The 25,763-nt window shown below is 52.9% G+C and overlaps 1 protein-coding gene across 1 annotated transcript; it reads left to right on the forward strand.

Annotated features, from left to right (window-relative positions):
* Positions 1 to 4,383: 4,383 nt before the first annotated feature.
* On the forward strand, positions 4,384 to 25,522 carry LOC129705533 (uncharacterized oxidoreductase YjmC-like). The gene is made up of 11 exons (XM_055649103.1): positions 4,384 to 4,511; positions 10,461 to 10,609; positions 11,429 to 11,617; positions 12,008 to 12,069; positions 12,166 to 12,219; positions 13,273 to 13,371; positions 15,754 to 15,889; positions 19,343 to 19,461; positions 22,459 to 22,554; positions 23,094 to 23,204; positions 23,686 to 25,522. Exons 1-11 carry the CDS (start codon positions 4,423 to 4,425, stop codon positions 23,746 to 23,748), a joined length of 1,167 nt encoding a protein of 388 aa, XP_055505078.1. The 5' UTR covers positions 4,384 to 4,422; the 3' UTR covers positions 23,749 to 25,522.
* The last annotated feature ends 241 nt before the right edge of the window (positions 25,523 to 25,763 follow it).

The raw sequence follows: 25,763 nt of genomic DNA on the forward strand, positions 1-25,763 counted from the left end.
CCTCTCTCCCCCCTCTCCCCTTTCCCTCTCCCTCCCACCTTACTCTCCCCCCTCTCTTGTCCCCTCTCTCCCCTAACTCTCTCTCCCCTCTATTTCCCCTAACTCTCTCTCCCCCCTTTCTTCTCTCTCCCCCTCTTCTCTCTCCCCCCTCTCCCCTTCGCTTCCCTCCAACCTTTCTCCCTCCCTCTCTATCTCCCCCTCTCCACACACTCTCCCCTATCTCTTTCCCCTCTCTCTGTCTCTCCTCTCACCTCTCTTCCTCTCCTCCTCTCCCTCCTACCTCACTTTTCCCCTTGCCCTCTCTTTCTCCTGTCTCTATTTCTTTTTCTTTGCCCCCCCCTATCTCTCTCTCTTCCCCCCTCTCCCCCTCTCTCTTTCCCCTTCTCTCCTCACTCCACCCCCTCTCTCTTCCCTCTTTCTTACCTCTCACCCCTCACTCCCCCCCCCCCCCTCCCACCTCACTCTCCCCCCTCTCCCCCCCCCCCCCCTCCTCTTCTCTCTCTCCATTCACACCCTCCTCTCCCCTCTCTCCCCTCACCCCCTCGCTCTCTCCTCACTGTCTCCCTGTCTCCTTCCCCTCTCTCTCTCTCCACCTCCCTTTGAGAGTCTGTCCCTTCGGCACAGAGACTCTTGCGGCAGCGGCGCAACGCTTCCGACGCCCCCGACGCTTCCGACGCCTCCGACGCCCGGGACATGCACTGTCCGGAGTGCTCCATGGCCAGAGCTGCAGCGAGCGACACGCCGGCCCCGGCAAACACTCGTTCGTCCGGGCTCCCCGCATCTGTTCCGGCCGCTAGTTCTGCTCCCATCCCCCGGACCATGCAGTTTATCCGAGTTTTGAAATGTTCGTTGATCACAATGTTTCTCACCACTGTGCATGAGAAATGTCTGATGAGCGTGAGAGTTTGCTTGAGGGCGTGAGTCTCACTCTCAAAGCGTGAGAGTCGGCAGCCCTGTAGTGTGCAGAACAGATTCACCAGAATGTCAAAACAAGGAACTGCAGGTGTTGGTTTCCAAAGAAAGAGATACAAAGTGGTGGAGTAACTCAGCATGTCAAGCAGCATCTCTGGAGAACATGCATAGGTGACATTTCGGGTCAGGACCCTTCTGCAGATTCCAGAAGGATATGAAGAAGGTCCCGACTCAAAACATTACCTTTCCATGGTCTCCAAAGATACAGCCTGACCCGCTGAGTCACTTTGTTTTGTAAACCAGCATCTGCAGTTCCTTGTTTCCATTAGATCGACACAGACATTATGGGCAATGTCTAGATTCTTGTTCTTCATTCTGCCTTCCTGCATTCTCACAATGTGCATCAAATCTTTTAGGAAGTGAAAATCTATTGAATGTTTGAGGCAGCAAACAGCAAACAGCCCCTTCCAGGGCCCCATGAGTTGACCTTTCACTCTTTACTGGAATTCAATGCTGTGCAGCTGCCAGGTTCTCTTGGCATTCCTCCCAGTGAAGCCTGAACTGTAACTTACAGATTCCTGTACAGCCCAAGGGCTGGATTATTGCCTGGAAACTTCTGCCCTCAAATTTTAATCAGATTACATCAGTTTAGTTCAGAGTTTTTAAAGAATTCTCCCACCCATCACCCCTCGCCTGTAGGGACTGAGTTTTGGAGGCTTTCATCGGTAAACTGCACCACAGCTTATCTCCCTATCTTGTTGCTTTCTCATCGTCGTCTTGAACAAAGGAGATGCTACTTAGGCCTGTCCCGCTGAGTTACTCCAGCATTTTGTGTCTGTCTACTTAAGACCGTGGTGTGGCGTTTGGCTCCAGGTGTGGCCAGGATCCTATAGTCTCCGTGAGTCGAGAGCTCCCCCTCCTGTTCACACAGTGAATCAACAATCAAGAGGAGCAAGGCGCAGCTCGGGAAAGCAAACGCGACAGGAAAATCTCACCAGCACGGAGGAGAGCAAGGGTCAAGGGCGGGGGTCAACAGAGGTTAGAAAACAAGTAAAGGAATGGGCAAGGCAAAGATGCAATTCAAGATTCAAGATTCAAGAGTTTATTGTCATGTGTCCCTGATAGGACAATGACATTCTTGCTTTGCTTCAGCACAACAAAACATAGTAGGCATGACTACAGAACAGATCAGTGTGTCCATATACCATTATATAAATATATACACACTTGAATAAATAAACTCATAAAGTGCAAATAAACAGATAATGGGCTATTAATGTTCAGAGTTTTGTCCGAGCCAAGATTAATAGCCTGATGGCTGTGGGGAAGTAGCTATTCCTGAACCTGGTCGTTGCAGTCTTCAGGCTCCTGTACCTTCTACCTGAAGGTAGCGGGGAGATGAGTGTGTGGCCAGGATGGTGTGGGTAATTGCATCAGTGTTCTCGGACCAGGAAAGATCTTCAGAGAGGTGCACGCCCAGGAATTTGAAGCTCTTGACCCTTTCAACCATTGACCCTTTGATGTAGACGGGACTGTGGGTCCCCATCCTACTCTGTCCAAAATCCACAATCAGTTCCTTGGTTTTGCTGGTGTTGAGGGCCAGGTTATTGTGCTGGCACAATATGGACAGTTGCTCAATCTCTCTTCTATACTCTGACATCCCCATCAGTGATACGTCCCACAACAGTGGTGTCGTCAGCGAACTTGATGATGGAGTTCGCACTATGACCGGCTACGCAGTCATGAGTATAGAGTCAGTACAGCAGCCTTGAGGTGCTCCCGTGCTGATTGTTATCGAGGCTGACACATTTCCACCAATACAAACAGACTGTGGTCTGTGAATGAGGAAGTCTAGGATCCAATTGCAGAGGGGTGCGCAGAGACCCAGTTCTGCGAATTTTGTAACCAGCTTGGAGGGGATGATTGTATTAAATGCCGAGCTGTAATCAATCAATAAAAGCCTGACATATGAGTTTTTGTTGTCCAAGTGGTCCAGAGCAAAGTGGAGGGCCAGTGAGATTGCATCCACCATTGATCTGTTGTGGCGGTAAGCGAAATGCAGTAGGTCCAGGTTTTTGTTGAGGTACGAGTTGATTTGCGCCATGATCAACCTCTCAAAGCACTTCATTTAACTGCCAAAGGTCCCCAGTCAGTAACTGGTCCCATAAGGAACCTGTTGGCCCATTGCCTCCAGGTCAACCACCCCCCCCCCCCCCCCCCCCCCACTAAGTCTTGCCCTGGAGATGACATGTCCTGATGGAAAAGGCTGGGAGACATATTTCCCGATTACCAGGAGTCAGAATGAAAACACACCTTCTGCCTTATAACTAATTTACCAGTAGAGATTTGATGGGCCGATTGGCCACTTCCTGTGCCCTAAACTGCTGGTGATCCTATGGTTGGAACTCAGCAGGACAGGCAGCATCTCTGGAGAAAAGGAATGGGTGACGTTTCGGGTCGAGACCCTTCAGTCTGTGTCTATCTCTGATGGAGTTTTCCAGTTATGAACACATAGAAGTTCGTGGACATTTTTAATATAAAAGTTGTTGCCCTGCCAATTCTGCAGGTTATAGTCAAACAGAGGGAAAGAGAAGAAACAAAGAACTGCAGCAGCTGGTTAATACACCAAAGGACACACCTGCTGAGTTCCGGCAGCATCTCCAGAGAACATGGATCTCTGGATCACCTGCTCCTATCTCTCATGTAGGCCCTACATTATCTTAAAAATACTTCAAACAATAAACATTCAAATCATATAATGAACTAAAACATAATTTTAAAACATTACATTTCGAAAAGGTTCCTACCGTGGGAGGGGGTTGTCCCCCTCACACAGCCTCCCTCAAGACGGTGGGCAGTGATCGCTCAATCTCCCACTTTCAAAAACACTCTGTGGCCCCTGTAATAAAGGATCAATACTTCTGATGATATATGACTAATGTGTTCTGTTGTCTTTTAGTGAACGCTAACAGACTTACACACCTACCCTTTCTCCACAGACCTCTCCATTTCCTTTTCATCTTCTGCAAATCTCCTCAACACACAGGATTTTGACAAAGCTTTCAGAAAGGCCACACATTCTGTCCTGATGGACTTTCTTCTCATAATCATAATTTATTAACCAAGTATATTTTGCAACATATGAGGAATTTGGTTTGCCAAGTCATACCTAGAAAGCAACAAGATACATAACTACATAAAAATTTGACATGAACATCCTCCACAGGGGCTTCTTCCCATTCCCCACTGTGATGGAAGGCAATAATCTTTCTTCATTCTCCCGCAGACCTATATGAGATGCAGTTTATATTAAAGAAGCGATTTCAAATTTGAATACATTAAGTCACAGGGTTCATTCAAATCCAGAATCAACCTATCATTACATGTTAATTTTAATTAAAAACTGGTTGAAGCTGCTCAGCTAGTTGCCAGGCTGACTGTACGGGGCAGGTTTTGGGAGTTACCTGTTGGGAACAACCAAATAGGCTTCAAAGAAAAACATCAGCTGGTATGAGGTGTCAATACCCCCCTGGCCAATTAGAGAACGTACAGGGACCTCGAAATCTCACGAACACTGACCCGTACGGAGCCGTCATGAGGTAAGTTTTAGCTTCTGCCGTGAAGTGAAAATATAAATTTCCCTCCACTATGGGGGTCTTCCCTGTGCTGCCTCAGGGTGGGATCCAGACCAGTGTATCAGGAGCAGGCAATGTGGGGAGTTCACATTGGTTTCTTTTTGGAGAGAAAAATCATGGTTATCTCTCCACAGACACTGCCTGGTCTGCTAAGAGTTTCCAGTATTTTCAATTTATACTTTCATAAATCTGAACTCCTGCACAAATTTGGCAAGCCTTGTCAAGCCCTGGGCCTCAAAACACTGTAGTCATTGCGAGTTTCAATTGATCCGAGACTGAATTAACATTTGTAAAGCCTGATGTCGACTTCAATATTGGTTTTCAAGCTGTAACTCTTCACTGAGGGACTTTGACATTGCTGTACGGTATGAGTATTTATTAATTGTACATCAAACAAAACACAGAAGGTCAGGCAGTCTCAATAGAGATTGAGCAATATGCCCCTCACCAAAACTGGGAAGTAAAATTAATTAATTTTATGTTGCAGATGAAGCTGGAAGATTGAGCAAAGGGTGATAGAGTGGGGCAGGGTGAGGTGGGTTAACGGGTCAATTAGATGGCATTAATGCTTCTTTGCTGTTGTTGCATGTTGGAATTAGCAAGACACGTCAGACTGAACGAAGCGAGAGAGAGATATTGATTTAATTGATATTGAGAGATATTGATATAAAACATTGACGACCGGCAGCAGAAATGGCCATTGGGCTCAGCGTGGGATGTTAGCTGATGTTGAATCCTGCAAGCTGCCACATGACAGTTGTAAGGGAGAGAGTTATTGCTCAAGGTGACATTGACTGTACAGGAATTCAGAGACAGCGAACGGGGTGGGTGTGGCTGGCAAGACCAGGGGGGCGGCAGGAGGGGGGGGCAGGAGGGGGGGGGGGGGTGGGGGCGAGGGGGGGCGGCAGGAGGGGGGGGCCAAGGGGGGGCATGAGGGCGAGGGGGGGTGGGGGCGGCAGGAGGGGGGGGGGCGGCAGGAGGGGGGCCCAGGGGGGCGATGTATGAGGGCGAGGGGGGGGGGCAGGAGGGGGGGGGGCGGCGGCAGGAGGGGAGGGGGGGGGGGGGCGGCAGGAGGGGGGGGGCGGCAGGAGGGGGGGGGGGGCGGCAGGGAGGGGGGGGGGGGGCGGCAGGAGGGGGGGGGGGCGGCAGGAGGGGGGGGCGGGCGAGGGGGGGGGGGGGGGGGGGGGGGGGGGGGGGGGGGGGGGAGGGGGGGGGGGGGGGGGGGGGGGGGGGGGGGGGAGGGGGGGGGGGGCGGGGGAGGGGGGGGGGGGAGGGGGCGGGGGCGGGGGGGATGTGGGGTGGGGGGGGGGGGGGGGGCAGGAGGGGGGGGCGATGATGGGAGGGTGAGGGGGGGGGCGGCAGGGGGGGGGGACGGCAGGGGGGGGGGGGCGGCAGGACGGGTGGGGGGCGGCGGCAGGAGGGGGGGGGGCGGGCAGGCAGGGGGAGGGGGGGGCGGCGGGGAGGGCGAGGGGGGGCGGCAGGCGGCGGGGGGGGGGGAGGGGGGGGGGGGGGGGGGCGGGGGGGGGGGGGGGGGGGGGGGGGGGAGGGGGGGGGGGGGGGGGGGGGGGGGGGGGGGGGGGGGGGGGGGGGGGGGGGAGGGGGGGGGGGGGGGGGGGGGGGGGGGGGCGGGGGGGGGGGGGGGGGGGGGGGGGGGGGGGGGGGGGGGGGGGGGGGGGGGGGGGGGGGGGGGGGGGGGGGGCAGGGGGGGGGGGGGGGGGGGGGGGGGGGGGGGGGGGGGGGGGGGGGGGGGGGGGGGGGGGGGGGGGGGGGGGGGGGGGGGGAGGGGGGGGGGGGGGGGGGGGGGGGGGGGGGGAGGGGGGAGGGGGGGGAGGGGGGGGAGGGGGGGGGGGGGGGGGGGGGGGGTGGGGGGGGGGGGGGGAGGAGGGGGGGGGGCGGAGGAGGGGGGGGGGGGCGGCAGGGGGGGGGTTCCCATCAGGGGGGGGGGGGCGGCAGGGGGGGGGGGCGGCAGGAGGGGGGGGGGGGGCAGGAGGGGGGGGGGCGGAGGCAGGGGGGGGGGCGGGCGGGGGGGGGGGCGGCAGGGGGGGGGGGGGGCGGCAGGGGGGGGTGGGGGGGGGGCGGCAGGAGGGGGGGGGGGGGCAGGCCAGGAGGGGGGGGGGCAAGGGGGGGGCGGCAGGGGGGGGGGGGGCGGGGGGGACAGGGGGGGGGGGCGGCAGGGGGGGGGGGGGCGGAAAGGAGGGGGGGGGGGCAGGAGGGGGGGGGGGGCGGCAGGGAGGGGGGGGGCAGCGGCAGGAGGGGGGGGGCGGCAGGAGGGGGGGGGGGGGCGGCAGGGGGGGGGGGGGGCAGGAGGAGGGGGGGGGCGGAGGGGGGGGGGGGCGGCAGGACTCTCCCGGCCGGCAGGAGGGGGGGGCGGCAGGAGGGGGGGGGGGCGGCGGCAGGAGGGGGGGGGGCGGCAGGAGGGGGGGGCGGGCAGGAGGGGGGGGCGGCAGGAGGGGGGGGCGGCCGGCTGGCAGGAGGGGGGGGGGGGGGCAGAGAAGGGGGGGGGCGGCAGGAGGGGGGGGCGGCAGGAGGGGGGGGCGGCAGGGCAGGGGGGGGGGGGGGGGGAGGGGGGGGGGGGGGGCAGGAGGGGGGGGGCGGCAGGAGGGGGGGGGGGCCGGCAGGAGGGGGGGGGGCGGCCAGGAGGGGGGGGGGCGGCTCGGCGGGAGGGGGGGGGCGGCAGGCGGGGGGGGGGGAGGCAGGAGGGGGGGGGGGGGCCCAGGGGGGGGGGCAGGCAGGGGGGGCGCGCGCCCAGGAGGGGGCGGGGGGGGGCAGGAGGGGGGGGGGGCAGGAGGGGGGGGGGGCAGGAGGGGGGCAGGAGGGGGGGGGCGGGGGGCGGCAGGAGGGGGGGGGCGGCAGGAGGGGGGGGGCGGCCGGCGCTCAGGGGGGGGGGGGCAGGGGGGGGGGGGCTCAGGAGGGGGGGGGGGCCGGGCAGGAGGGGGGGGGGGGGCGGCAGGGGGGGGGGGCCCCCCAGGAGGGGGGGGGAATCAGGAGGGGGGGGCGGCAGGAGGGGGGGGGCAGCAGGAGGGGGGGGGGGCAGGAGGGGGGGGGCGCGGCAGGAGGGGGGGGGCGGAGGGGGGGGGGCGGCAGGAGGAGGGGGGGGCGGCAGGAGGGGGGGGGGCGGCAGGAGGGGGGGGGCGGGGGAGGGGGGGGGGCAGGGGGGGGGGCGGCAGGAGGGGGGGGAGCCGCAGGAGGGGGGGGCGGCAGGAGGGGGGGGGGCAGGAGGGGGGGGGCGGCAGGAGGGGGGGGGGCGGCAGGAGGGGGGGGGGCGGCAGGAGGGGGGGGCGGCAGGAGGGGGGGGGCGGCAGGGGGGGGGGGGGCGGCAGGAGGGGGGGGCGGCAGGAGGGGGGGGGGGCAGAGGCAGGAAGGGGGGGGGCCCCAGGAGGGGGGGGGGCCAGGAGGGGGGGAGGCCGGCCAGGAGAGGGGGGGGGCGGCCAGGAGGAGGGGGGGCGGCGGCAGGAGGGGGGGGCGGCAGGAGGGGGGGGGGGCCCCAGCAGGGGGGGGGGGCCAGGAGGGGGGGGCGGCAGGGCGGCAGGAGGGGGGGGCGGCAGGAGGGGGGGGGGCGGCAGGAGGGGGGGGCGGCGGGCAGGAGGGGGGGGGCGGCAGGAGGGGGGAGGGCGGCAGGAGGGGGGGGGGCGGCAGGAGGGGGGGGGGGCGGCAGGGGGGGGGGCGGCCGGCAGGAGGGGGGGGGGGCGGCAGGGAGGGGGGGGGGCGGCAGGAGGGGGGGGGGCGGCCCAGGAGGGGGGGGGGCGGCAGGAGGGGGGGGGGCGGCTTCCCGGCAGGAGGGGGGGGGGCGGCAGGAGGGGGGGGGCGGCAGGAGGGGGGGGCGGCAGGAGGGGGGGGGGGGCGGCAGGAGCGGCAGGAGGGGGGGGGGGGAGGGCCCGGCAGGAGGGGGGGGCGGCAGGAGGGGGGGGGGCGGCAGGAGGGGGGGGAGGGCAGGAGGGGGGCGGCAGGAGGGGGGGGCGGCAGGAGGGGGGGGGGCGGCAGGAGGGGGGGGGGGGGCAGGCGGCAGGGGGGGGGGGGGGCGGCAGGAGGGGGGGGGGGCCAGGAGGGGGGGGGGCGGCAGGAGGAGGGGGGGGCAGGGGGGGCAGGAGGGGGGGGGGAGCACATACCCTGAGACAACTTTCCACAGACGAGGCTCGGGATCAGTGAGGGGGCGGGGCCATGGGTTTCCCATCATCCCTCCCCGCCGTCGCGCTCGTGAGCCACAAAAGGGCGGGAAATGGTTCGGTGAGGCGTCGACTCTCCCCCCTCACTCCCCACCCCTCCCCGCTCCCGGCCGCCTCACACCCTCCCCCCCCCCTCTCCCCCCCCGGGTCTCCCCGCCCCCTCACTGATCCCAGGCCTCGTCTGTGAAAAGTTGTCTCAGCCCCAGGGTCTGTGCCCCCCCCTCACCCCCCTCTTCACAACCCCCCCCCACATCAGTCCTGGCCGCCTCACACCCTCCACCCACAATCCCACTCCCCAGTCCACTGACCCTCCATCACCTCCCCCTCTGCCCACATTCCCAATGCCCGGTGACCCCCCAGTTCCGCGCTCAGTCCCTCCACTACCATCACCGCTCCCTCTGCCCACAGTTCCTCCCACCATCATTCTCATCTCAGGCCTCTCCATCCATCTCTGTACTGTCCCTTTACCTGCATGAACCTCATTTCCCCATCTACACACACACACATGTTTGTTGTTCCTCCCTCTTATTCTCCTCCCTCCATTTGCGACCATGGACGCTCTTTAGACCGTCGATGGACCGATGTCGTGTTGTGAATTCGTATTGGTGTCATTAATTTATTGAATTTTTGTATATTGTATATTATCCATGTGTATCGTATTTACAGGCCTCCTATGCTGATGCCCACCCCCTCCATCCACCTTTTCCCTCCTACCAGAGGCAGACGTGTAGCATCCTGCAGGCTCTTACCACAGTGGATGTGCGAACGTTTTGTTGTAGGAAATTCTGGAACCACTCAAGACAGATATGACGCAAATTTATTTCCCAGAGATTTGAGTCAAAAGGCAGACAAAGAGTTACTTGGCAAGTAGAAAGCGTGGAATAAGGAGTTGAGATTACATGGTTCATGCTGATACAGAGGCACCCACTCCAATATTTGCAGTCCCTCTATTTCCCATTCAGTTATTTTGTCACCCACCTAAAGGGAGTCAACTCTACATGTGCTCACACCTGAGAATTCTTCCATTGAACAAGATTCATCTCAATTTTCAACTGAAGCGTACAGACCAAGTCTGCTGAAATCTCATATCACAAATCTACCATTCCACCAGACCGAGGAGCTCCCATTCACAGAATAAAGGGATGAGCAATCTGGAAAATACGAGAAGAAATCTCTTCATCTAGATGGCGCAGAATCTCAGAAATTCTCTTCCGCAAAGATTTTCTCAATGTTGTTGCTGAATATATTCGATAGAAATGATAAAGGATATTAATTTAGTGTAGGAAATTAATAACGAGGGAAAAGATCAAGTATGGTATGGAGAACGCACAAGGGGTTGAGTAGCCTCGGGATTCTTTTCTGTTGCTGCCCCGGCACTCTGGAACACCTTGCCGCTGCAGATCAGACAGGCCCCTTCACTGTCCATCTTTAAATCCTCCCTAAAAACTCACTTTTATTCACTGGCTTTCGACACTGGCTGAGACATTGTTCCTGTTTTAGTGCTTTTAATGTCTTTTAATTTTTACTGTTTTTATAGTCCTGTCGTCTTAATGGTTTTAGTAGTTTGTAATAACTTTTTGTTGACTCCCATGTACAGCACTTTGTGGTAACTGATGTTGTATAAAAGCGCTTTATAAATAAAGTTATTATTATTATTATTCGGTTTCTTACTCCAATATGCGCCTCCATCTATCCACCTTCCCTTGGCTTATCTGGCTGGGCTCTGAGGTTGTGGTGCTTTGTGTTGCAGGTATTTGGTGACACGGCATGATTTGCATCAGTTCATCGAGTGCTGTATGAGTGCAGTCGGTGCCAGGAGCTGTCATGGGGCAGCACTGGCCGATGTGCTGGTGGAGGGAGATTATCGAGGACATTACAGCCACGGACTCAACAGACTTGGTGTGTGCATGGAATTTCCAGTGACAGGTTGGGGTGTAGCTGTTAGCCCAGTGGTAATGAGGCAACTCTCCACTGTCTCACACTTGGAATATTAAATACCATTTACAGGTACATATGCAAAACATAGGATGAAGTTTAGAGAAAGGACTGAGTGGTTGAGGTTATTGACGAGTTGTTGAATTAATCTTCATTCATGTTTTCTCAACTCCTCCCTACCGTCACAACACCTCTCCACTACAGCATCCAACTCGCCCCTTGCCATCCCTCACCTTCCTCCTTTCCTCAGCTTCCGTCTCCGGCAATTCCCCAATCTGCTCCCTCTTTCTCCACAACTATAAAGAGACCGCTTCTCCCCCACAGTAATAGATACGGGGTATGCTTCCATTTGGATCAAAATGTATAAAATGATGAGTGGCACAGATAAAGTAGAGAGATTCCCCCAGTGTGGAGATGTCAGAATACCAGAAGGCATAAATTTAATGAAAGAAGGAAAACATGTAAGGAGGATCCATAAGACAATTTAGATTTTACAGAGTGGGTGGGGGCTAGTTGGCACTGCCAAGGGAGGTGGTGGATGCAGAATGGATAACAACATTGAAGAGGCTTTTGTACTCCTGAACAAGCAGGCAGGAACGGGATTCAGACCTCGAGACACATGGGAATAGTTAGATTTCACCATGGTCAGCATAGGTTTGATGAGCCAAAGGGCCTGTGCCTACATTTGGGATTGGGCAATGTAGGCCAAGAGTCAGGGTTAATATCAGGTTTGCAGTGAGAGGCAGGCATATGCATCTCATTGTCACTCTGTCCACATCACAGATATGTACGTGAAGGATCTGAAAACTGGAATCTGCGCAAAGGATGGAGACCCAACAATTGTAAAGTGCACGGCAGCCACTGCACTGGTGAATGGCAATAACCTGATTGGACCCATTGTTGGGAACTTCTGCATGGAACTTGCCATCGCAAAGGCCAAGCAAGTGGGAATAGGCTGGGTGTCAGCTTACGGTGAGTGACTGAGTTACATGCAAAAAGAATTACAGCGAGGGACAAAATCTGCCTCAACACCTCCTTTCAAGACTATTCCATTTTGTGATTTCCTGGTCCACTATTCCCCAACCATCCTCCTTTTTACTATAGTTTCCCATCCAATCACAACCTTTGTCCTTTCACCTCTTCTCACCATCTATGAATAGATCCCAAAACCCTACACCTTGCACTTATCTGCATTAAACTCCACTAATTATTTCTCAGCTCGCCTATCCAACCGATCAAAATCCTGCTGCAATTTTTTATAATTATCTTTGTTATCTATGATGCCATGCATGATCCACCCTGCTGCCATCAGCAATATATTTAATGGCCTCAGTTGTTCAATGTGTCTGAATCTCATTACAGGTTCTAACCACTTTGGCATTGCTGGATTTTATTCCATGCAAGCTCTGAAATGTGGTCTCATTGTGAGTAACATTTGCATCAAAATTGATTTAGTACTTTAATCCGTTACACACACACACACACAGTTCATGATAGTATTTTGTATTTGTAACCAATAGGGGATGTCTTGTACCAACACCTCTCCACTGGTGGTGCCAACCCGAGGAAAGGAGGTAAAGTATTTGCAAACCAACATTCCTATGACGATGTTCATTATCCAGCATTTAGTGCACAGGGCATTCTGCTCACATGGTGTCACAAAGAATGCCTCGTGTTCAAGGGATTAATAGAATATGTAATAAATAAGAGCGGGAGTTGATCTGCCATTCAGTAAGTTCATGGCTGACCTGAATCATGTAAGAATAGCACAGGATCAGGCCCTTCGACCAACCGAGCATTTGCCAATCATCTATTGACATTAATCCAAACAATTTGATTTCCTTATTACCGACTTTCTGCCTGTTCCCCAGAAAACAGAACATCACAGGAACAGGCCCTTCAGAACACCATGTCTGAGATGACAAAGATGCCAAACTAATCTAATTCCATCTTCCTGAACTGACTGAGAATGCAACTCAAACACTATTATGCTATCTGCTTCCACAACCTCCCCTGACAGTGCTTTCAATAGACAATAGGTGCAGGAGTAGGCCATTCAGCCCTTTGAGCCAGCACCGCCATTCAATGTGATCATGGCTGATCATCCCCAACCAGTACGCCGTTCCTGCCTTCTCCCCATATCCCCTGACTGCTATTTTAAGAGCCTATCTAGCTCTCTCTTGAAAGCATCCAGAGAACCTGCCTCCACTGCCCTCTGAGGCAGAGAATTCCACAGACTCGCCACTCTCTGTGAGAAAAAGTGTTTCCTCGTCTCCATTCTAAATGGCTTACTCCTTATTCTTAAACTGTCGCCCCTGGTTCTTGACTCCCCCGACATCGGGAACATGTTTCCTGCCTCTTGCGTTTCCTGGCATCTTCCACTCTCTGTAAAACAAAACTTGCTTTGGACATCTCCCTCACACTTTAAACGTGCGTCATCTAGAATTTGACACTTCTATACTGGAAAAAAGACTGACCATCCTTGACTTTTGTGGTTTAAGTGCGTGCATCCTCACTGGTTGTATGGTTTATTTATTCTCACGTGTACCAAGTTACCGTGAAATACTTGGTTGTTCTGTTCGGCATACTTTAAGATAACCATTCAACTACCTCTATCTATTTTCCAGTGTACTCTGGGAACCAATCCTATCAGTGTGGCAGCTCCAGCCCTGGATGGAGATAGCTTTGTGTTGGATATGGCCACATCAGCAGTGGCTTTGGGAAAGGTAAGGCATACTTTCACCATGTTAATTTCGATGTAAGTAGTATAATTACATTTGGACAAGGTGTAATCACCAGATATATTTTACACTCCCTCCTTTTTCCCAATCCAAAGGAATAGATTATTTCACAACCCCCTGGTCAGCTCTTTCATCTGCACCAAACAGTCCCCTGTCTGCAGCAGCCCCCTCTGCAACTGCAGGAGATACAACATTTTGCTTTCACCTTTTCCCTTCCCACCTTTCCAGAACTCAGACAGTCTTTACAGATGTGTTGTGATTCACTTGCACCTCTTCGACTTTAGAATTCTGCATGCAGTGCTTGTGGTGTGATCTCTACATTGGAAAAGCAAGTGCTCATTGGATGCCCACTTTGCAGAGTCCTTGTTTTCAGACTTGGGTAGGAAGATCGATGAGATCCTGCAGAATTAATATGGGGATGCAAGCAGCAGGACCTCTAGGATTGTAACCTCTGTATTATTCCCTGTGTCATGTGTTAATGAGGGCAGAAATAGGAGAGATTAGTGGCTGAGAAACCGATGCAGGCTGAAGGGATTTAATTTCATAGTTACATCACGTGGAAACAGGTTCTTCGGCTCAACTCATCCAAGCTGCCTACCTGATCTTGTCTCATTTGCCTACACTTTACCCATATCCTTCTAAATGTTTCCTATTCATGTACTGTCCACATGTTTTTAAAATGTTGTAATTGTGCCATCCTCTACCACTTACTTGGTAGCTCATTCCATACATTCATTGTGTGAAAAACGTGCCCACCAGCACTTTGACACAATGATGATGCCACAGGGGAGGCACCGTGGCACAGCAGTAGAGTTGCTGTTTTACTTATGAACAGGGCTGGTGACCCGGGTTCAATATGGGTGCTGTCTGTACAGAGTTTGCACGTTCTCCCTGTGACCATGTAGGTTTTCTTTGGGTGCTCTGGTTTCCTTCCACACTCCAAACATGTACATGTTTGTATTTAATTGGCTTCTGTAAATTACAAATTGTAAACATGTAAATTACATGTTAATTGGCTTCTGTAAATTGCAAATTGTTCCTAGTGTGTAGAATAGTACTAGTGTACGTAGTGATCGCTGGTTGGCACAGATTTGTTCGGTCGAAGGGCCTGTTTCCATTCTGTATCTCTGACGTCTTTAAGTCCGACTTGGTTTTAGACAATAGACAACAGGTGCAGGAGAATGCCATTCGGCCCTTCGAGCCAGCACTGCCATTCAATGTGATCACGGCTGATTACCCACAATCAGTACCCTGTTCCTGCCTTCTCCCCATATCCCCTGACTCCGCTATTTATGAGCCCTATCCAGCTCTCTTGAAAGCATCCAGAGAACCTGCCTCCACCGCCCTCTGAGGCAAAGAATTCCACAGACTCAACACTCTCTGTGAGAGAAAGTGTTTCCTCGTCTCCATTTTAAATGGCTTACTCCTTATTCTTAAACTGGTGCCCCTGGTTCTGGAGTCCCCCAACATCGGGAACATGTTTCCTGCCTCTAGCATGTCCAAACCCTTAACAATCTTATATGTTTCAATGAGATTCCCTCTCAACCTTCTAAACTCCAGAGTGTACAAGCCCAGCCGCTCCATTCTCTCAGCATATGACAGTCAATTTTTAACGATCAATTGTCAATAATGTAGGTGGTAGATTAGGTGGTAGATATAGTGAATGAGTCGCCAGAGGAAGCAGCTACGGCTGATACAATTGCAACATTTAAATTATCATTTGGTACATGGATAGGAAAGGTTTAGAGGGATATGGGCTAAAAGTAGACAAATGGAACATGGCTAACGAGACATCTTCGTCAGGACAGAACGCCACAGGAGATCCTTATTCCCTGTGGCTATCAAACTTTACAACTCCTCCCCCTTCTGTTGTGGGGTAGACTGAGACTGACATCCCTCCCCCCCCCACCTCCTCAATCTTTGCACTTCCCCAAAACCTTACCACTCGTCACTTTATTTTTATGTTTCATGTATTTTGTGTTTTTTATGACTGTTGGCAAATTAATTTACCTCCTGGGATAAATATTCTATCATATCGTAATGATGAGCTTTCAAGATCTATAACTCCAATGGTTTGTAAAACACTCAACCTTTCTTTCCTCCTGTTAAATCCTTCTTAAAACCTGTCCTTTTAGGCAAGAATTTAGTCACCCTTCATCTTCATATGGTCTGATGTCAGTTTGGTTTTAATGAAGTTTCTGTGAGGTTTTACAGGGATAAAGGTACTTCTGAAATGCAAGGTGGGTGGAAGCCCCCTGCTACCAAGGCCTGCTTATCGATCTGTAACATCCTGTAACATGAACATGAGATGTTACTGATCAACAATCTATCTTTCCCTCTCAACCCCATTCTCCTGCCTCTCTTTAGATAGAATTTCAACACAGACGTGGAGAGGAGGTTCCGGTAGGATGGGGCTGTGATCCTGATGGCAAGGACACCACTGATCCAGCAAAAATTTTGAGTGGAGGGGGTCTGCTGCCTCTGGGAGGAAACGAGGCTACAAGTAAGAATTGTATTTACCTTTTGTAAGGGTGTTTATGAGGGAGATTCCAACCCTCATCTCCCTTTGTTGGATCACTTCTCACTTTAATGATTTAAGTTTGCTTTAAAGGATTAATATTCCTCACTATCCCTCAGCCACCGGGCTCCTCCACCTTTTTCCTTTCTTCTCCCCGCCCCCATCCTCCATCAGTCTGAAGAAGGGGTTCGGCCCAAAACATTGCCTATTTCCTTCGCTCCATAGATGCTTCTGCACCAGCTGAGTTTCTCCAGCATTTTTGTGTACCACCAATTTATATGTCATCCTTCCACATACAAGGCTGAATTATAGACAATAGGTGCAGGGGTAGGCCATTCGGCCCTTCGAGCCAGCACTGCCTTTCAATGTGATCACAGCTGATCATCCACAATCAGTACCCCGTTCCTGCCTTCTCCCCATATGCCCTGACTCCGCTATCTTTAAGATAGCTATCTAGCTCTCTCTCGAAAGCATCCAGAGAACCGGCCTCCGCCGCCCTCTGAGGCGGAGAATTCCACAGACTCACAACTCACTGTGAGAAAAAGTGTTTCCTCGGCTCTAAACGTTCTAAATGGCTTATCCCTTATTCTTAAAATGTGGCCCCTGGTACTAGACTCCCCCAACATCGGGAACATGTTTCCTGCCTCTAGCGTGTCAAACCCTTAACAATCTTATATGTTTCAATAAGATCCCCTCTCATCTTTCTAAACTCCAGAGTGTAGAAGCCCAGCCGCTCCTTTCTCTCAGCATATGACAGTCCCGCCATCCCGGGAATTAACGTTGTAAACCTACGCTGTACTCTCTCAATAGCAAGAATGTCCTTCCTCAAATTAGGGGACCAAATCTGCACACTATACTCCAGGTATGGTCTCACTAGGGTTCTGTACAACTGCAGAAGGACCTCTTTGCTCCTATACTCAACTCCACTTGTTATAAAGTCCAACATGCCATTCGTTTTCTTAACTGCCTGCTGTACCTGCATGCTTACTTTCATAGACTGATGAACAAGGACCCCAGATCCCATTGTACTTCCCCTTTTCCCAAATTGACGCCATTTAGATAGTAATCTGCCTTCCTGTTTTTGATACCAAAGTGGATAACCTCACATTTATCCGCATTAAACTTCATCTGCCATGCATCTGCCCACTCCCCCAACCTGTCCAAGTCACCCTGAAATCTCATAGCATACTCCTCTAGTTCACATTGCCACCCAGCTTTGTGTCATCTGCAAATTTGCTAATGTTGCTTTGAATCCCTTCATCCAAATCATTGATGTATATATTGTAAATAGCTGCGGTCCCAGCACCGAGCCTTGCGGTACCCCACTAGTCACTGCCTGCCATTCTGAAAGGGACCCGTTAATCCCAACTCTTTGTTTCCTGTCTGTCAACCAATTTTCTATCCATCTCAGCACTCAACCCCCAATACCATGTGCCCTAATTTTGCCCATTAATCTCCTAGGTGGGACCTAATCAAATGCTTTCTGAAAGTCCAGGTATACTACATCCACTGGCTCTCCCTTGTCCATTTTCCTAGTTACATCTTAAAAAAATTCCAGAAGATTAGTCTAGCATGATTTCCCCTTCGTAAATCCATGCTGACTCGGACCGACCCTGTTACTGCTATACAAATGTGCGGCTATTTCATCTTTTATAATTGACTCCAGCATCTTCCCCACCACCGATGTCAGGCTAACTGGTCTGTAATTCCCTGTTTTCTCTCTCCCGCATTTCTTAAAAAGTGGGATAACATTAGCTACCCTCCAGTCCACAGGAACTGATCCTGAGTCTATAGAACATTGGAAATTTATCACCAATGCATCCACGATTTCTAGAGCCACTTCCTTAGGTACCCTGGGATGTAGACCACCAGGCCCTGGGGATTTATCAGCCTTCAGTCCCATCAGTCTACCCAACACCATTTCCTGCCATGTAGATTTCCTTCAGTTCCTCCGTCGCCCCAGATCCCCTGGCCACTACTATATCAGGAAGATTGTTTGTGTCCGACTTAGTGAAGAAGGATCCAAACAACCTGTTCATCTCATCTGCCATTTCCTTGTTCCCCATAATAAATTCACATTTTTGGTCTTCAAGGGTCCAACTTTGGTCTTAACTAATTTTTTTCTCTTCACATACCTAAAGAAGCTTTTACTATCCTCCTTTATATTCTTGGCTAGCTTACCTTCGTACCTCATCTTTTCTCCCCGTATTGTCTTTTAGTTATCTTCTGCTGCTCTTTAAATATTACCCAATCCTCTTGCATCCTGCTCATCTTTGCTACGTTATACTTCTTCTCTTTTATTTTTATACTGTCCCTGACGTCCCTTGTCAGCCACGGTCCCCTTGGAATCTTTATTCCTCCTAGGAATGAACTGATCCTGCACCTTCTGTATTATTCCTAGAAATACCTTCCATTTTTGTTCCACTGTCATCCTTGCTAGTGTATCTTTCCAGTCATCTTTGGCCAACTCCTCCCTCATGGCCCCATAGTCCTCTTTATTCAACTGTATACTGACACCTCCGATCTACTCTTCTCCCTCTCCAATTGTAGATTAAACCTGACCATGTTATGGTCACTACCTCCTAATGGCTCATTAACCTCGAGGTCCTTTATCAAATCCAGCTCATTACATAACACTAAATCCAGAATTACCTTCTCCCTGGTAGGCTCCAATACAAGCTGTTCTAAGAATCCATCACGAAGGCACTCTACAAAGTCCCTTTCTTGGGGTCCAGCACCAACCTGATTTCCCCAGTCTACCTGCATGTTGAAATCTCCCACAACCACAGCATTACCTTTGCTACATGCCAATTTTAACTCCTGATTCAACTTGCACCCTGTGTCCAGGCTACTGTTTGGGGGCCTGTAGATGTCCCATTAGGGTATTTTTACCCTTACAATTCCTTAGTTCTATCCATACTGACTCCACATCTCCTGTTTCATTGTCACCCCTTGCAAGGGACTGAATTTCATTCCTCACCAACAGAGCTATCCCACCCCCTCTGTCCACCTGTCTGTCTTTTCGAAAGGAGGAATACCCTTGGATAATCAGTTCCCAGAATTGTTAAGACATTTCACGGATATCTGAGGGATAGGTTTTTCACAAATAGGGAAGGGAATATCTAGAACAAACTGACTGAGGAGGTAGTGAAGGCAGATACAGATACAAAGTTCAAAAGGTGTTTGGACGGGTACTTGTATAGGGAAAGCATAGGCCACTGACCTTCCTGCCTGAGTGTAGCTTTGTCCAGTTGATGTTATACACTGGCCTGAGTCCAGGTATTGCCCATGGAAGAGCAGTATATCTTTGCCCACTGTTGTCCATCTGACCAGCACATGGATGATCAGCCATGATCACAGTGAATGGCGGTGCTGACTCGAAGGGCCGAATGACTTACTCCTGCATCTATTGTCTATTGTCTATGCTGTGTTTCCCAGGTGGATACAAAGGCTATGGATTGAGTATGATGGTGGAGATATTTTGTGGAATTCTAGCGGGAGGTCATTACAGTAAAAACGTCCGCCGCTGGAAGGAGACAGACTCGGTGGCTGACTTGGTAAGCTCATGGCTCTCCCCCCATACCTACCCCTCACCTTGTGTACCCTCATCCTATGTAAACTCAGCTACTGTATCCTCTCCCTCTGCTTACCTACCCTGTGTCTTCACCTTCATCATGTGCATCTTTGCCAAGTACCCCCTCTCTGTAGTTACATGAAAGTGTGATCTGATCCCTCTCATTCACTACATACACCCTTATCCCCAATACCATTCCTGTGTCACTGCCCTGCTATACTGCTCACTTGTCTCACACCCCCTCCAAAGTATCGTGGCCCCCTGGCTCCTGCCCTATGTGACACAGCATAGCTTCGAAGCAGGCGCTAAGGGAATGGGAAGGGTAGTTATAATGGCTAGCCACTGGGAGCAAGTCATTTTAACTTATTTTCCCATTGCCATACATACCTTTCTCTCCTTAGCTTCCTCCACTGTCAGTATGAGGCCACGCGCAAACTGGAGGAACAGCACATAATGTTTTGCTTGGATAACTTTCAATGCAATGGCATGAACATTGAATTCTCTCATTTCAAAGAAAACCCTGACCTTCAGCCCAACCCCTGCATCGCTGCCAGTTGTTGCATTCTCCATGGACTTGCCACTATATTCCTGCTCCCTGTATCCTCTGCCCTAGCTCCCTGCGTCCGTACCCATTTCCCTGCTCCCTGTATCCTCTCCCCTAGCTCCCTGCATCCGTACCCATCTCCTTGCTCCCTTTACCCCATCCCTTCTTGCTCACCCTCTCCTCTCTCTGCTTCCTCTCTCTGCTTCCTCTCCCTGCACCCCCACCCTGTACCCCACACCCCCCCCCTGCCCCCTGCACCCCACACCCTCTCCCTGCACCCCACACCCTCTCCCTGCACCCCCACCCTGCACCCCTCACCCACACCCTGCACCCCTCACCCCTATCCTCAACCACACCCTACACCCCTCACCCCCAACCTTACCCTACACCCACACCCTGCACCCCTCACCCCCAACCTTACCCTACACCCACACCCTGCACCCCTCACCCCCAACCTTACCCTACACCCACACCCTGCACCCCTCACCCCCAACCTTACCCTACACCCACACCCTGCACCCCTCACCCCACCCTGCACCCCTCAGCCCCACCCTGCACCCCTCATCCCCAACCTTACCCTACACCCACACCCTGCACCCCTCACCCCCAACCTTACCCTACACCCCCACACCCTGCACCCCTCACCCACACCCTGCACCCCTCAGCCCCACCCTGCACCCCTCATCCCCAACCTTACCCTACACCCCTCACCCACACCCTGCGCCCCACACCCTGCACCCCTCATCCCCATCCTGCACCCCTCATCCCCACCCTGCACTCCTCACCCCTATCCTCAACCACACCCTACACCCCTCACCCCCACCCACACCCTGCACCCCTCACCCTGCACCTCTCTCCCTGCCCCCTCTGCCTGCACCCCTCACCCTCTCCCTGCTTGCACCACATCCCCCTCCATCCTGTACTCTCGCTCCCTCTGGTGTTTAATTATAAGTAATGTTGTTGAATTTTTAATGAAATATCTTTAGGTTTATTTTTCATATCTCAATGACGTAGAAGGCTTGCCCCCTATCTCCGCACTGCCACTTTCTGAACTTCCTGTACCCACTACTCCCTGCACCCGAACACCGTGTTCCCATGCCCCTTCCCCTAACTACACATAAGGTTCACTCCCTTATATCCTTGCCCTTGGATACCAGCACCCTGACACCTTTTACCCACCCTGTGTGCTGCTGTGTACCCCTGATCTCTAGATCCCCATTCCTTTGCTTCTCTATGTGGCCACTGGAGCTGGTCACAGGCTAGGGGTGGTACGGACGTAACTCTCCTAACACCCCTATACCCACCCACCAACTAAAGGTCTAGGTCAGGAATATGAAGGTACACAGGATGATTGCAGCGTCAACGACTTAAACAGCACAACCCCCTACAGGACATAACAGCTGGATACCATCACAACATTAACTCACTCCACAAGCAATGCACAGTAGCAGAAGTTCCCTTCCCTCTCGTACCACCCCCACCCCGGGCACTTTCCCTTGCAACCGCAAGAGATGCAACACTTGTCCCTTTACCGCCCCCCTCGACTCCGTTCAAGGACCCAAGCAATCGTTCCAGGTGCAACAGAGGTTTACCTGCATCTCTTCCAACCTCATCTATTGCGTCCGCTGCTCTAGATGTCAGCAGATCTATATCGGTGAGACCAAGCGGAGGTTGGGCGATCGTTTTGCCGAACACCTCCGCTCGGTCCGAAATAACCAAGCTGACCTCCCGGTGGCTCAGCACTTCAACTCCCCCTCCCACTCCGTCTCCGACCTCTCTGTCCTGGGTCTCCTCCATGGCCACAGCGAGCAGCACCGGAAATTGGAGGAACAGCACCTCATATTCCGTTTGGGGAGTCTGCATCCTGGGGGCATGAACATCGAATTCTCCCAATTTTGTTAGTCCTTGCTGTCTCCTCCCCTTCCTCAGTCCCCCTGCTGTCTCCTCCCATCCCCCAGCCTTCAGGCTCCTCCTCCTTTTTCCTTTCTTGTCCCCGCCCACCCCCGCCCCCGATCAGTCTGAAGAAGGGTTTCGGCCCGAAACGTTGCCTATTTCCTTCGCTCCATAGATGCTGCTGCACCCGCTGAGTTTCTCCAGCTTTTTTGTCTACCTACTGAGATACCTGCCTGACCCGCTGAGTTACTCCAGTGCTCTGTGTCCACCAGTGTCCAGAGGTAGCTGAAGATGTCAGGCACTATTCCCCAAAAGAGCAAACCCCTCATGTGGTCATGTAGGCTTGGACTGCACCAGAAGCTAGCAGCACATACACATCATGAACGATCACAGCACAGCAAGATCCCACACGGCCACCCCTGGGAGATTTCTGGAACTTTCCCTTTAGTGCCTGGTGGTGTTCCTGTGATCACTCGTCACTGCAGCTTAGCTGGGTAGTGCTGATGCACTCACTAATCCCACTACTGTGCTCACATTCTCCAGGGACAGAGTTTCTTTGCCTTGGATCCAGAATGTTTCGCTCCAGGTTTCGAGTCGAGGATGTCAGATCTGCTCAAACTGCACAGAAACCTGGAACCGGTCAGTTTTATCAGCAACTCTTACATATTGTATTATCCATGCAGACATACTGGTGGTGGCTAAAGTAAGATAACCATCATCAGATTTACCATTTTAATACTAACAGATATCACTCTTTATCTGATCAATGGTTTTTGAGATCACCCAGAACAACCTGGTTGCAGATGTTTCTCACAACTCAGCAGCCCATGAGTTTAATATTAATAGTGCTCAGAAACTGAGGGAGATCGCCAAGGCATAGCCAAGAACCAGATGACCTGGCATTGACCAGAAACAACATGGTCTCAACAAACAGTTCACCAGGAGGGCTGAGCTCAAGAACCTTTAGAACAGAGGGTTGTGAATCCACAAGATTCTCTTCCCCCAGGGAGTGGGAGTGATAATGGTAGAACATTTTATTGTAAGAGGGGTGGGGACTGGGGTTTCTGTGCCCCCCCCCCCCCAGGCCTTGCACCATTCTGGAAGTAAATGACTGTTCCTCCATCGTTGGTGGATTGGGGACAGACGCTGAGCTAAGGCAGCCTGTGTTTTTCCTGCAGAGCGAGCCTGGGCTGGGTGTCCTCGTGCCCGGAGACCCGGAGCAGCAGCACATGGCCGAGTGTGATCGTCACGGCGCCATTCCATACCATGTCAACGTGGTGGACCACATGGTGAGAGCAGCTCTCCCCCAACATGGTGCCCCAGACTCGGCCCCTGGCCCCGACTCCCAGCCCCGGCCTAGACACGGCCCCTAACTCGGCTCCCAGCCCTCGACCCGGCCATAGGTTAGCTCACGGCTCCAGGGGGAGGTGGGCGGGAAGCGGGTGCAGAGCCTTGTGTGTCAGTATCGGAAACATGGGATCCGGCATTGAGACTCCAGGAAGAGGATTGGGAAAGGGGGAGATGTTGGGGAGAGGAGAGTAGAGGGTGGTGAGAGAAGGTATATCTGAGTACACAAGGGATGGGGAGAGTACACGGAGGGGACGAAGTGAGGGGAAGGGTGAGTGAGTGGGGGAGGGGAGAGTGGAAATAGAGGGAATGTGTAGAGGAGTGTGAGGGAGGGGAGAGGGGGAAATGGGGTAAAGGGGGAGGTGTGTAGGGCAGAGTATAGAGCCGCTATAATCGGGACATTTCTGTCATGGTGTTTTGCAGAACTCGATGGCGAGGGAGCTGGGGGTTGAGCCGCTGCCGACAACCCGCACTATTGACCCCTAGTCTGCAGCCGCTGGCACGACCACCTCGCTCTCCCAGAGAGTGGCGGTGGGGCAGGACCAGGTCCACATCCTCGCGTGTTCCTGCCGGTGCCTCGGTTAGGTCATAAGTGATAGGAGCAGAATCAGGCCATTTGGCCCATCAAGTCTACTCTGCCATTCAACCATGGCTGACCTATCTCCTAACCCCATTCTCTTGCCTTCTCCCCATAACCTCTGACACCTGTACTAATCAATTATCTATCTATCTCCATGCTTAAAAATATTCACTGACTTGGCCTTCACAGCCGACTGGCAAATAATCCCACAGATTCACCACACTCCGAGTAAAATTCCTCCTCATCTTCTTCCTATAGGAACATCCTTTAATTCTTAGGCTGTGTCCTCTGGTCGTAGACTCTCCCACTAGTAAAAACATCCTCTCCCACTCTATCCAAGCCTTTCACTATTCTGTAAGTTTCAATGAGGTCCCCCCTCACTCTTCTAAACTCCAGTAAGTACAGGCACAGTGCCGTCAAACACTCATCATAGGTTAACCTACTCATTCCTGGGATCATTCTTGTATACCTCCTCTGAACCCTCTCCAGATCAAGCACATCCTTCCTCAGATATGGTGCCCAAAATTGCTTAAAATACTCCAAATGCGACCTGATCAGCGCCTTATAGAGCCTCAGCATTACATCCCTGTTTTTGTATTCTAGACATCTTAAAATAAATGCTGGCATTACATTTGACTTCCTTACTAACGATTGAACTTGCAGATTCATTTTTTGGGAATCCTGCCTCAACACTCCCAAGTCTCTTTGCACCTCCGATTTCTGTATTTTCTCCCCATTTTGAAAAAAGTCTACGCCTTGATTCCTACGACCAAAATACATGACTCCACACGTTGTTACACTATATTCCATCTGCCACGTCTCTGCCCACTCTCCCAACCTGTCCAACTCCTTCTGCAGAGTCCCTGCTTTCTCTACACTACCTGGCCCTCCACCTATTGTCGTATCATCCGCAAACTTGGTCACAAAGTCTTCAATCCCCTCGTCCAAATCATTAATATACAACGTGAAGAGCAGCGGCCCCAGCACCAAGCCCCAGAGTTCCGCTAGTCCCTGGAAGCCAACCAGAAACAGACCCCTTAGGTCATAAGTGATAGGAGCAGAATCAGGCCATTTGGCCCATCAAGTCTACTCTGCCATTCAACCATGGCTGACCTATCTCCTAACCCCATTCTCTTGCCTTCTCCCCATAACCTCTGACAGCTGTACTAATCAATTATCTATCTATCTCCATGCTTAAAAATATTCACTGACTTGGCCTTCACAGCCGACTGGCAAAGAATCCCACAGATTCACCACCCTCCGAGTAAAATTCCTCCTCATCTTCTTCCTATAGGAACATCCTTTAATTCTTAGGCTGTGTCCTCTGGTCGTAGACTCTCCCACTAGTAAAAACATCCTCTCCCACTCTATCCAAGCCTTTCACTATTCTGTAAGTTTCAATGAGGTCCCCCCTCACTCTTCCAAACTCCAGTAAGTACAGGCACAGTGCCGTCAAACACTCATCATAGGTTAACCTACTCATTCCTGGGATCATTCTTGTATACCTCCTCTGAACCCTCTCCAGATCCAGCACATCCTTCCTCAGATATGGTGCCCAAAATTGCTTAAAATACTCCAAATGCGACCTGATCAGCGCCTTATAGAGCCTCAGCATTACATCCCTGTTTTTGTATTCTAGACATCTTAAAATAAATGCTGGCATTACGTTTGACTTCCTTACTAACGATTGAACTTGCAGATTCATTTTTTGGGAATCCTGCCTCAACACTCCCAAGTCTCTTTGCACCTCCGATTTCTGTATTTTCTCCCCATTTTGAAAAAAGTCTACGCCTTGATTCCTACGACCAAAATACATGACTCCACACGTTGTTACACTATATTCCATCTGCCACGTCTCTGCCCACTCTCCCAACCTGTCCAACTCCTTCTGCAGAGTCCCTGCTTTCTCTACACTACCTGG

This window comes from Leucoraja erinacea, chromosome 18 (genome assembly GCF_028641065.1).
Source record: "Leucoraja erinacea ecotype New England chromosome 18, Leri_hhj_1, whole genome shotgun sequence".
Classification (NCBI taxonomy): domain Eukaryota; kingdom Metazoa; phylum Chordata; class Chondrichthyes; order Rajiformes; family Rajidae; genus Leucoraja; species Leucoraja erinaceus.